Genomic DNA, 13,974 nt, shown 5'->3' with positions numbered 1-13,974 from the left:
TCCTCTTTTTGGGTCAGGCTTGAGGGCCTTGTCTTCGTGAGGGGCCATTTAGCCCCCAATTATCCCATAAATTCCTATCACATGAGTGTGGCGAGAATTTCAAATTTTGGTCTTCATTTATTATCTCCTTCGTTTTCGAGTGGTGGCTCCGTCAATTTGTCTTCGCTCATCTAGGATGGTGTGGGGCAGTTTATTTCCCACGTCCTTTTGTGCAACACAAATAACGGGATTTGCTCATTCGGCATGTGTCAATGACACATGTTGAGTTCTGTTTGGGGCCGTTTAACCGTCGTAGCCCCTATTTGAACTCATCTCTTCATAATTTCTTGTTTCCTGGCGTTGCACCTTCTTTCCAAAACCCCAATCATTCCTTGTTGCCGTATTCTCCCTTAAGCCCTAATGATTATTATTTCTTTTCACCTTTGTTCTCCTTTCTATCTCCGATGGCTCCACAAAATGCCTCCCTTTTCGGTTCCCGCGGCTTGCGTTCTTCCCATCCTCAGGCCCCTTCCCAGAAGGCTGTGGGCAACAACTCCTACAGCCCTAACGATCTTGAGGACAATCGTTGGTCCACCACGACTTCTCAAGCTGATTTGGATTTCGTGCAAACTCGTGTGGGGTTCTTGACTCCATCGTATTGACCCCTAGGCCCAATCGCAGGGCTACTGACATAGAAGGATTTGCTAGAAAGGTGGCCCTTTTGATGACCTTGTTTTTTATGGGGCTATGTCTTCTCTTTTGTCGTCCGATTAGGGATGTTTTGGATTATTTGGGCCTAGCCGCAGCCCATCTTCATCCCAATGCCTAGAGGGCGCTGCTGTCATGCTGTGTATTGGAGCCCTCAGTAGAAGAATACCCCGACCTTACCACTAGGGAATATGTGTAGTTTCTGCTTGAGGCCCAAGTTTTGGGTGGCACACATTGAACCTCATTACTCCCATGTCAAGTTGTATGATTTATATTTAACAGTTGTATGATTTAATTTCTTTGGGGCTGGGTTTTTGTCAATGTGTTTTTTTTTCGATATGTTTAATTAGTCAATGCGTTTTTTTGTCAGTGTGTCAATGTGTTTTTGGGGCTGTGTTTTTTGTCAATGTGTTTAATTTGTGAATTTATGCATATGTTTTAATTTCAATTTGACTTTGCGAATCTATTGGTATGATTTAATTTATGTGTTGTGTTTTTAGGGATGTTTTTGTGGGGGTGTTTTGAATGATAAACCTGAACACGTAAAGCTATTTAGTGATTGTAAATCACTGAAACAACCCGACTTGGAGTTAATATTTGAGCTAATTTTTCATCTTTGTGTTTTTGGAACTGTTTTTGTGTGGATGTTTTGAATGATTAACTCATTTATTTTCACAACACATCTCATCTCATCTTATTTAATCATTACTACTTTCTCAAATTTTCACACAAAATAAAATAAACCATTCAAAATTTTCAAATCTCAAAACAATACTAATATTAAAAAAATATATTCTAACAATATTTTATTCAATTTTTAACTTTTATCTTAACTCATCTCATTTCATTTATGAAAACAAACGAGGAAATGTGATTATACTTGTTTTTGGAACTGTTTTTGTTTGTGTGTTGTGGTTTGAGGTTGTTTATATATTAATATGATGCAAAAGTTGGGGTTGTGGTGAATGATTAACCTGAAAGTAAATCACTAAAACAGTCCCAAGTGTGATTATTATAAATTTATAACAACCCTGACTATGGTTATTATAAACCAGTAAATCAACCTTTACCATAAAAATTGTAAGAGTAAGTTGGACAAGGGTCAACAATTCTTGGTCTTGAAGGCAAGAGTTGGAGGGAAAGGAGAGAAGAATTAGAGATGACCAAGTATAATGAGAAAAAAATTAGGACTGCCCTTGTTAGGATGATGATAGTAGATAAGTTACCCTTTAGGGTTGTTGAGGACCAAAGGTTTTGGGACTGCACTAAGGCCCCATTTGGATGCAAGACTCAGCTGAGATCATTTCAGTTCAGTCTAATTTTAAGCTGAATTTAACATCCAAACACCCAACTCTCAAATTACTAAACTAATCTCAACTCAAAACCTCCTTATATGTGGGACCCACAACTTTTTCAACTAAACACATATTTATGTATGAGATCCACAATATTTTTCAATTTCTCATAAATAGTATTAAACTCATCTTAACATCCAAACATATCTAAACTCATTTTAGATGGACCCCACATGACTCACTTCACCAACTCAACTCACTACTATTCATAAAGAACTCAGTTCAGCTCAACATCCAAACGCAGCCTAAATTCCTTGATCCTAGGTTTCCTATTCCTTCTTGATTTATGGTAATAAAAGATTGTATGAAGTTATTCTTGAGAGAGAATGATATCTTGAAGAAAATATTTTTTACAACCAAACAAAGAGTGTGTTTGACCATCAGCACATGGACTTCTATCCAAAACATTCATTACATGTGTGTCACGAATCACTTGATTGATGGTAGTTAGAAGTTAAATAAACAGATCATTTCATTTATCCGGAGTACTAAAAAGTAGTAATTGTAAATAATTATTCAATTATTACAAAAATAAACCAATTATTGATGGGATCTATAATTTTCTCAAACTCGCATAAAAAGTTAAAACTATCTCAACTTACATTATACATAAAAACATATCTCAATAAGACCGACACTCTTACACAAAATTCACTTAAATATCTTAAGTCATTACTATTCACAAATATTCTGAAATACTCTTAGCATTCAAATGGAACCTTTTCAACTTAAGTCAGGACATTAGGCGCTCAGTGAGTTACCTGGTCTAATTATATTGAATCCTCTTTATTTACGTCCTATTGCATCAAATGCTCTTCATGGGTCCGTTCAACTCTTGGCTAAGGTTTTGGGCGTTACATGGTTTGTGCAAATCACATCGAATATCCTTCCAGCTCTCTTCCTTTGGGGTTTCTGTGGCGCCTACGACCCCCATATAAGGAGACATGGGAATCGAGATGCCGGGATGATGACAACAGGGTCACACATCTCAATGTTAGTGCCAAATGTGTGTACATGCAACAGTGTACAAAAACAACGCAGCGGATAATTAATACAACTAAGTACCAGAATTGTTAATACAATTTAAATAATCAGTAAAAAAGTTTAAAGTTTATACAGTCATCCAAAATAAATATTTACAAATCTCAAACCAAAATGCGAGTGATCCAATCACTCCTTAGGCGGAGCCGACTCCTCAGGCTCACCCTCATCCTCCTCTGCATCAAAATCTGTGTTACCACAAAATGGTACCGCAGGTAAGTATAACCCATAACCACGAGATAAAAATACATTAATGCTACCAACATGCATGCATATGATGAGATATGCATTAAATCCAAAAATACTATTTTCTCCGAAAATAGATATTTTCCATATACGCCAAAATCCCATTTTGGCCCAAAAAGAATGCTCCGTCATTTTCCCAAAAAATGACCCAAATCAATAAAATCTTATTTTCCCAGAAAATGAATCACATAAAAACCTTTTAATCAACACATGCTATTTTTCCAGAAAACAGCTCATTATTCCATTAACCAATGCACCATGATCTCCCCTAGGGATCATCCGCACGTCCTGGCTTCGTAGCGATACTCAGTTCCGCGCCCAGCGCGTTCGTGACCAAGCACCCACTACGCAACGAGCGATGCCTAGTTCCGCGCCCAGCGCATTCGTGGCCAAGCATCCTCTAGCCCTCACCAATAGAGGGGCCACGGAGTAGGCACGAGACCATCTCGTCCGATCCCATCGTCGCCCAGCGACAATCTAGGGGACGTCACTCAGTATATTCTGCTCCCGAGTGACTAGAGGAGCTCCACCGAGATAATACCCCATCTCGGCTTGGGGTCGTGATACACACGCACCCAAAATCCTTTAATACATGAAAACCCAGTTTTTATGAAACACATGAACATGAATGCATGTACACGAAAACCCAGTTTCCTTTACAAACATGATCATACGTGCAATATGCCATGTATATGAACAACACCATACCAACAACCAACATTTCACAATACCAACCAAATACACAACTCCATCCACAATCAATCCGACTCCCGAACTCCTCAGACTCAGTCCGGCATGTCCAACCAGTTCATAATAACATGAGTTAGTGCAAAAATATATTTAAATCACGATAATTCTTTAGAAAAATACTTACAGTGCTATATAATAATTTCCGAAGAATCATGGAGCAGCAAAAGGTGGCGACACAGTAACGTAACAGTGTAAAATACACTGTGGCCGTGGGTCTCAAATACCCACTTTTGAATGGGGACAAACTAAGACCTGAAATTGATAGGATATGGCCTAGAGAGGTCGGTGAAGCCAATGGTGGTGGTGGTTTGCCGTGAGTGGCGGCGCAAATGGTGGTTTTAAGGCCAAAAAGTCTGAAACGGAGATGGACTTGGTTGTGCTTCACCGGTGACGGATCGAAGTTGGGGTTGGGTCAATTGGGTTGCTAGGAGGTCAAGGATGAAGTGGTGAAAAGATGGTAGCTGGAGGTGGCGCGACGGCGGCGCTGGAGCTCAAGATGCGCCGCTGCTGGGTGTTGCGCGTGGAGGCTAACGGCGGCGATGGAGGAGCTGAGATTTGAGAGGTAAGGTCGCCAGCTGATGGGGAGGTGAACGGAAGGGGCGGTGTCGGTCATGGGGGCTCACGGCGGCGGGCTGGGTGGAGGAGAAATCGGACGGGAGAGAGGGAGGACGCAGCGCGGGGAAGGAGTTGTGGAAGAAAGAAGAAAAAGGAAAGAAAAAGAGAAAAAAAGAAAAGTGGGGGAAAGAAATGAGGTCCAATCCTCACCTCTTAGGTCACAAAAAATGATCCAATGAATATGATTTTAAAATAGCAAATCAATTAAAATAATTTAAACGTAATGATACAATGAAAATAAAATAATTAAATCTCACAATCAATTAATTTAAAAATAAGAACAATTTAAACGTATAACAATAAATAAATATTAAGAAAACATAATAATTTAATTTTTTTCACAATTTAAAGATCATAAAATAATTCATTTAAAATATCTGATAATTATAAAATAAGAGAATAAATTTTTAAATTATTAAAAATAATCTTTCAATAAAAATATATTAAAATACGGAGTATTACAGTTTCAATCTTTGGTACGTTTTAATATTTAGATTTTGCACATTGCAGTGATGTTCCCTTTTTTGTCTCGTTAGATGGCTAGTGGCCCAATAGGCCTACACATCCTTTCCACGAAATTGGTGTAGGTACCCAGTTGATCTGATCCTTGATTTGAGAAATGTAGGACTTGATCTGCACGTTCTGGGACCCGAGAAGAAAGGGTGTCGTCCATGCCATATGACAAGCTCCATACGAGAAGGATGTAGACAGGCAACTAACGAAATAACAAATTAGGAAATAGACGACACACAATGTTTGTGTAAATCAGCATGACTCGGCCTATGCCCCCCAATCTATTTCAATATTTTGTTGTAAATGGTATTTGCTTTTTGGTTGTGCCAGTTGGGGACCCATTTTTACAGCAAAATAAATAGAAAATTAAAGAATGTGTAGAGCATTGGTGATCATCTTCTGTGTTCATCACTCAGCGCAGAGTTATTATTCAGCTTGGTATCGCATGTCTTTTTGGAACTATCCCTGGTTTTTATAGGGGGAGTAGTGATGGAAGACTTTTCCTTTGAGATAATTAGGAAAAATCTTGAGAATGTTCTCCTAAAATTGTTAGCCTCAAATCCCACCCTTTATTTTTTGCTAAAATGGTTAAGACTTGGCCACATCAACATTTAATAATCTTGTCTAACATGCATGTTCATGTACTTATAATTTTATAGTATTTGTCATATTTTATACATTTTAATGTAATAAATATCTGTTACTAAATCCCTTTAATTAATCATATCATTTCAAAACAATAGTTGAGAATTGAATAATTATAAGTACTGTTAAGGAAACCTAGCTTGATATTTATTAGGAAGGGTTTTGCTATGCATTAGTTACTATTTACCTCTGTAGCCTACACCCCATACCTGATAACTTTTTCTACATTTTTTATAGGGTGTGAAGTGTGTGCAATGAATAGTGACTCATGATGAGAAAAATTATTAAATCTAGGCCTCGTTTGTTTTTAGAAGACATCTCATCTCATCTAATCATTATAATTTTTTCAAATTCTAATACAAAATAAAATAAACAATTCAACTTTTTCAAATTTTAAAATAAAGATAATATTAAAAAATATATTTTAACAATACTTTATTCAACTTTTTAACTTTAATCTCAACTCATCTCATCTCATGTTATCTGTGAAAACAAATGAAACTTTAGCCTAACCTATAAGAATTATTGATTAATTGTTTACAATGGGCATTAAATAATTGATAGAAAAGAGGAGTGCTGTTCTTTATTTTAAATTTTATGATCGCTAATCGATCGCGTGTGGTATATTTTCAATGATGTGACTGATATGATAAAATTGAGAAGGAATGCTGAGGAATAACATAATATTCCAACTTTAACATAAAGAGATCGAGAAGCAAGAAATTATAAATGTCAATGTAGAAAAGGGAAAGCATAGGTTTGCTTATAATTTTTCTTGCCTACAAACAACAACCCAAGCAGGCAACAGTCCAAACAGTAGATAAATTAAACACTCGGAGAGGTCAGTCTAGAGCAGGAGCTAGCAGATATAACACCCATACCTAACTTAATCTAATGGAATGAATTAAACATGATAGTCAAAAAAAAGGAGCTCCAATTAAAGCATTGGCAATTAAAACACAATCAATTAGCAAAATCCTACTGCATGCATATATATATATATATATATATATATGCACGCCATCATGTACCACGTTGGTCTTTCGTGAAGAAATGAAGGCGTGTGGAGATCAAATTAGGGAATTTAGGTCACCACTCTTTGCTGTACGCAATCAAGCAATTGTTTATGTTTTAACCCTTTCACTCTCTATCTCCAAGTTTTCTGACCCAATACTTAATGCAACACTCATTATAAATATAAATTAATGTACACTATCGTATAATTCATTTTTTTTTTATAAAATATTTGTGTATTTAAAACTTGCATATATCATTTTTCTAACGGGTTATTCGGCGCGTCAATAAATACTTCTGCGCATAAATTTATTTTTTATTTTTAAAAAAACAAGTGGATGAAAATAGTCTTTATCTTTGATTACGACAGTACTGAGTAGCTCTTGGTGCAGTGGGGAAATGCTTAACGTGTATTAATTAATTATTTTTTTTTTTTTGAAAGATATGGAGGGAACTTCCCATCAAATTATTTTGTTGCATATAAGATATTATTTGGTGTCCAGTTCAATATAGCTGTCTGTATTGTCTAGTATATCTATTGGCACAAGCAAGTTAATTTCCTTGAAGTATGTCCAGTATATTGCTTTAGGTTCCTTGTCAATTCAAGTATATGTATCAATAGATATTTTGTACTCTCAATCATGATAACATGATTTTTCAGAAAAAATACTCTAATTACAAAGTGATTATATAAAAATAATCTCACAAACTGATGTGACTCGATGTGATTTATTAGATTGTAAAGTTACTTTATTATAAAGCAGATATAATAGATCACATTAAACCACGTCTGTTTGTGAGATTACTTTTGTTTAATCTATTTGTGACTGTAGCATTCTTCTTTTTTCAGTTCTTGCTGATTGAAGAAACTGTGAAAATAAAAGAATAACCAACTTAAATGTATGATTTCAAAACAGAGTTATTTGCATAGAAGTGTTAACTTTGCAAAGAGATTTTTAGAAATAATTTTTTTGATATGGTTCAATGCATCTGATATGTTAGATGTTCTTTTATAATAGAGTGATATTATATCTACAAAAGAATTATATAAAAACAATCTCATAAATTGACGTGACTTCATCTAATCTGTTAGATCTACGTTATAATAAAAATAACTTTATAATCTGACGAACAACATCAAACCACGTCAATTTATGAGATTACTTTTATATAATCTCTTTGTGGCTTGAATATTTCTCTTTATAATATAATGTACTATAATACATCGGTGCATAAACTTTATTTTCATTATAAACTAATCATTACGTATTAAAGTTGTGTTTGATTAGAAAACTCAGACTATTTCATTACTATTTATAAATAATTTATTATTTTTTACTATATTTTTAATTATTTATTATTTTTTCATTACTATTAAATAATTATTTTATATCAACTCAATGTCCAAACCCAGATGCAACTTCAATGTACAATTTCTGTTTTTATTTTTTTTATAGGGAAAACAGAGTTTGTGTCGTTAGCTGATCTCCTGCACAAGACTTGACTTGGTAGAAATGCACAACACAACTCCTCTCACCAACTATACATACACCATTACGCAACGGTTGGAATTGGATCCTCCAATATTCACCAAACCCTACACTCTTTTTCTCTGACTATCTCTGCATATTTCTATAAATTTCTGCCTAAACCACCCAACAACATAGAACACACGGATGTCTCGTGCTGATGAAGCTCCGAGCATGGCGTCGTCGGCAGAATCACCCTTCACCGACCACAAATTCTCTTTCTTCAACCAATATCCCCATGCAACGGAGCTCAAAAAGCTCCCTCAAAGATCCAGACCCCATGTCTCTCCCAGCCTCGGCGAGCTCTTAAAGCGAGTCGAGGATGCACAGTCCGACTCCGAGTCTCCGGCACATCGTGTTCTCGACCTCTCCTCCTTCGCTTGTAGCTCCGTGTCTTCGTCCTACCCATTCGTTCTCTCCTTCGAAAACCTTACGTATAGCGTCAAGGCTGTCCGGAAGATGCCATTGTCTTCGTGCTTTTCTCGGGACGACAATGCATTTGACAGCAAGATTTTACTGAATGATATCTCCGGTGAGGCTCGGGAAGGAGAAATCATGGCGGTTCTTGGCGCCAGTGGGTCGGGTAAATCCACCCTCATTGATGCTCTCGCGGATCGAATCGCCAAGGAAAGCCTCAAAGGGTCCGTGACACTCAATGGGGAAGTGTTGGAGTCCAGGCTTTTGAAGGTGATCTCTGCTTATGTTATGCAAGATGACCTCTTGTTTCCCATGTTAACCGTGGAAGAGACGCTCATGTTCTCTGCAGACTTCAGGCTCCCTCGCTCGCTCTCAAAGTCCAAAAAGAAAGCCAGAGTTCTGGCTCTAATCGACCAACTGGGTCTACGAAACGCAGCCAAAACAGTGATCGGGGACGAAGGCCATAGAGGCGTTTCCGGGGGCGAGCGCCGACGTGTTTCTATCGGAATCGACATCATTCACGATCCCATAGTCTTGTTTCTCGACGAGCCAACTTCCGGACTCGATTCCACCAGTGCGTTCATGGTCGTGAAGGTTTTGCAGCGAATTGCGCAGAGTGGAAGCATCGTGGTCATGTCCATTCACCAGCCAAGTTACAGAATTCTCAGTTTATTAGACCGATTAATCTTCCTCTCGCACGGGCAGACTGTGTACAGCGGCTCTCCTGCTACCTTACCCCTCTTCTTCTCCGAGTTCGGGCATCCGATCCCTGAAAACGATAACCGAACGGAGTTCGCCCTCGATCTTATTCGCGAGCTTGAGGAAGAACCTGATGGGACCAAGAGCTTAGTCGAATTCAACAAGTCATGGCAAGCAAAGATTAAGAAGCAAAGAAGCAATAGTAGCCAAAATCGAGCAAAGCAGCTTTCCCTCAAAGACGCCATAAGTGCAAGCATTTCCAGAGGAAAATTAGTCTCTGGTGCTCCCAACAGTTCGACTCTCACATCTTCGGTTCCAACTTTTGCCAACCCTTTCTGGATTGAAATACTGGTGGTAGCGCGGCGGTCGCTCACAAACTCTAGAAGAATGCCCGAACTCTTCGGAATCCGATTCGGTGCTGTGCTCGTAACCGGGATTATCTTGGCCACCATTTTCTGGCGCCTCGATAATTCACCCAGAGGAGCCCAAGAACGCTTAGGGTTCTTCGCCTTTGCCATGTCCACCACCTTCTACACCTGTGCCGAAGCCATTCCTGTGTTCCTGCAAGAGCGATACATCTTCATGAGAGAAACTGCATACAATGCTTATCGCCGTTCCTCCTACGTTCTGGCCCATTCTCTCATCTCCATCCCTTCTTTAATCTTCCTGTCTCTCACCTTCGCCGCCACAACCTTCTGGGCAGTGGGCCTCGCCGGCGGACTCTCCGGCTTCTTCTTCTTCTTCTTCACAATATTTGCCGCATTCTGGGCTGGGAGCTCGTTCGTAACGTTCCTATCAGGAGTTGTCTCTCATGTCATGCTGGGATACACTGTCGTCGTCGCCATCTTGGCCTACTTCCTTCTGTTCAGCGGATTTTTCATCGGCAGGGATCGAATCCCACTCTACTGGATTTGGTTCCACTATCTCTCTCTGGTGAAGTATCCTTACGAAGGGGTTCTGCAGAACGAATTCGACGATCCCGTGAAATGCTTCGTGAGAGGGGTACAGATGTTCGACAACACGCCGCTCGGAATTCTGCCGGAGAGTGTGAAGTTGGATCTGTTGAAGAACATGGGAAATACGTTGGGTTTCAATATCACGAGCACAACCTGCGTCACAACGGGTTTAGATATACTGAAGCAACAGGGAATCACAGACTTGAGCAAATGGAGCTGCTTGTGGATCAGTGTGGCTTGGGGTTTCTTCTTTAGATTTCTGTTTTACATTTCTTTGTTGTTTGGGAGCAAGAATAAGAGGAGGTAAGACATATACAGCAACAAAGCTTAAATATATATATATATATATAAATTGATAATTATACATTATTGCTACTATTATTGTTATTATTTTCTTTTTTTGGGGGTAAACTTTTGTTATTTTGTTGAATTTATCTTTAAGTGGGATGTAATTTGCCCACTTGGCTACATTCATGTAAAACTGTAATTCCATATATTTTCCACGTGTTTTCTGTTTAAACATTCTTTTTTGTTGTGTTTCTTTCCTTGTTAATTAGTCTTTGAATATGATATACTAAAGCTGAGGGTATGCCTAAATAGTAAATACCAGTAGCTTTTTATTTTGAGAAGTAATACAATTATAAAATAAATCTATAAAAATAAATTCATAAACTGTTATCGTTTCATAATATCTTAAATTTATTTTATAATAAAAGTAATTTTATAATTTAACGTATCACATCAAATCACTTTAATTTATAAATTTATTTTTATGAGATTTCTTTGTCGTTAAACCATTTTTCTTACTTTTTTTAATCTTAAAATATACAAATTATTATAGTTTTTGGATAAGATAGTAAATAACATCTAAAATGTTGGTCATGAAATGGAATGAAAGGGACTAGTTTCCTCTGCTGCTATGATGAGCAAGGCACGCAGAGCTTCCCCTGTACTGCTGTACACACGGATCTGCATTCCTTAACCAGCCGTGCGAAGAGAACAGTTCTATAATCCCAACCTCCCATTTAGTTTACAGACAAATTAAGGAGGCGAGTGGCCAGAAAATGTGGAGCGTCCATGCAAAGGTGTGAAATCCTCCCAGGAGATCATCCCAACCACAAGCTAATTAGCTTAGCTTCCCATGATGAAGACTTCAGATATGCATGAATCCAAATTGCATGCTGTAGTATATATAGCTAGCTAGGAGTGGGAACCATGACTAGGAAGTTGGCATAGGGGAGGACCAATGATCAGTACTGATCATCTGGCCAGGTCATATCTCTGACTTATCTTTGAGACAGAAGAGAGGAGACTGATAGAAGGTAGCCGTCACTCTGGGAGAATTTAATCCAAGAGTCCGAAATCAGATGAAGGACAACACGGAATATACTCTTTCCATCTACATAGAGATGCCTGAATAAGTTTATAAAATGATCTGGTATCATATTAAATTATTTCGGTTTCTGAATTTACTTGTTTTAGTATAGAGCTAGTAAACATGGCGTTAGGCCGAAAGCTATTTTGGACCTGACATCCACATTCACCGAAATCAAAATCAACTGATCGATAACCTGGCCCTTGAGCCACTTGGGCTTAACCTTTTCTATATCAACATGACAACGTACATCACTACTCAAACGTGACAGCTGGGTGAAGCTGTGGCAACTGGCAAGAGAGCTCTTGCTATTCTGAAGGGGAAAGAAAACAGGCTATTTAAGAAAATCCATCTAGGAGAAATGTGCTAAACGGGTAGCGATGCATTGGAGACAGTTTTAAAACTGGTACGAGGTGTGCAAGTTTGGTTTAATAAAACTTCCAAGTCTACTACGAAGGGTCAGTTAATCGGTATAATCTCATCTATAATCACTTAGTAATTATGTCTTAGAAGATGCAGTGTGAAAATAGAAGGAAGATGCATAATTACATAGGAAATATGGGGACAAATAAAATATTAGATTGTGAAATTAAGTGAAAAACTCAAGGCTGTAAAACCGTTGAGTGCAAGGGATGAAAAAATCCTTACGGATATGCATATTCCATATAAAGCTCCAAAGGTGAAACCTGTTTTGTTTGTTGCTTGGCAGAGACCATGTATGGGTTGGTATAGATTAAATGTTGATAGAAGCAGTAGAGGTCATCCTGGTATGGCGGGTGTTGGAGGGATGGTTGGAGATGAATCGGGGAGGTTGATTTTAGTGTTTGCAGCTTCCATTGGGCACGACACAAACACATTTGCTAAATTTTTATCGCTTTTACATGGCCTTAGAGTTATTCGGCAAAAATATATTACTAGAGTGGAGATAGAGATGGATTCTCATGTGGGTATTAATTGGATCAAATAATTTTCTTGTGATGTTTGGTACCTTGAAGAATTCTAGGAGGAGCTTATGATTCTTTTACAACAACTTACCTTCAGTCTGCGGCATATTTACAGGTAACGAAACTCAATTGTTGATTTTCTTTCACGATTGGGATCTCAGGGGGTTACTAATATCTGGGAGTCAATGGCTTCGATTCCTCATTTATTGAGAGGTATTCTTCCCACTGACAGGCTTGGTTTACCTCAGATTAGATGAATTTGATTCAGTCTTGTGTTGAATGTGTAGCTGGTTTTTTTTTTTTTTCCACGTGCTGGGTCATTGTTTATTTGTTATTGGAGTTTTTGGTTCTTCTAGTTGTAGCAAAGTAGAACATTCATAGATAAACTAGTTGTTACAAGATACAAGATTTAATCGGATGAGAGTTCCCTACAATCTTCCCAAAACCAACATATTACGACACAAAAAAAAAAAAGAGGGATTTAGAGCCAAAAGTATGGCTCTCACACATTTCTCATAAGAAGAGACCGCTTGGTGACAGTTTTTATATAGTCTAATAAACAAACTATAGAACTGCGATTAGAAGCCGCAGTAAAGGATTGTGTGCTGCAACTTGTTGGTCTGGACTGCCCGGAAGAAACTTTCACGTCCACTTTCATTCGATCATTAGTTAGGGAAAGCGGGAACATAGCGTACCAACCTAAAATTGTGACGAATCACTGGCGAGGGGCAATTACTGGTGGTGGCGGCGTGTGCAGGCCACGCACCACATCTGGAGATTGGAGTGAAGAGAGCAATCAGATCTGGAAGATCTGATGCCGCTGGTCCCGAAACTGTTGCGCGTGGCGGCGCGTGAATCTCACGTGCAGCATAAGCCGTGTGTGAGGCGTACGCGCCACACATATGATTGAATTTCTTCCACCATTTGGATGATCGACACTCGGAGAAGCTGATGGAGGGGCGCGTGTCGGCCCTATATCGCTGGAAAGCAACAGTTCAGCAAGTGACAATATTAATAGAGAAAAAGTAAAAAACTAATCGAAAATAGATGAAGTTAAACGAAAATAAACAAGGTTATGGCCGGCAAGGAGAGGAGGTAGGTGGAGCCGAAGTACCAACCCCCTCCCTCATGTGAATGGAAGAGCTTCCCGGGTAAGGCGATGGAAGTCTTGGCGGGAGAGAAAACAGA

The 13,974-nt window shown here is 38.5% G+C and overlaps 1 protein-coding gene across 1 annotated transcript; it reads left to right on the top strand.

The window, feature by feature from the left end:
* The first annotated feature begins 8,436 nt into the window (after positions 1-8,436).
* LOC121266159 (ABC transporter G family member 20-like) lies at positions 8,437-10,987 on the top strand. The gene has a single exon (XM_041169896.1). It carries the CDS (start codon positions 8,543-8,545, stop codon positions 10,772-10,774), a length of 2,232 nt encoding a protein of 743 aa, XP_041025830.1. The 5' UTR covers positions 8,437-8,542; the 3' UTR covers positions 10,775-10,987.
* Positions 10,988-13,974: the final 2,987 nt, after the last annotated feature.

Source organism: Juglans microcarpa x Juglans regia, chromosome 5D (genome assembly GCF_004785595.1).
Source record: "Juglans microcarpa x Juglans regia isolate MS1-56 chromosome 5D, Jm3101_v1.0, whole genome shotgun sequence".
In the NCBI taxonomy this organism is placed as follows: Eukaryota; Viridiplantae; Streptophyta; class Magnoliopsida; order Fagales; family Juglandaceae; genus Juglans; species Juglans microcarpa x Juglans regia.
This window is presented reverse-complemented; position numbering and strand designations above follow the sequence as displayed.

Bases quoted from the DNA above. Each gene is read 5' to 3' on its own strand.
- LOC121266159 (XM_041169896.1), top strand. From the start codon at position 8,543: ATGTCTCGTGCTGATGAAGCTCCGAGCATGGCGTCGTCGGCAGAATCA.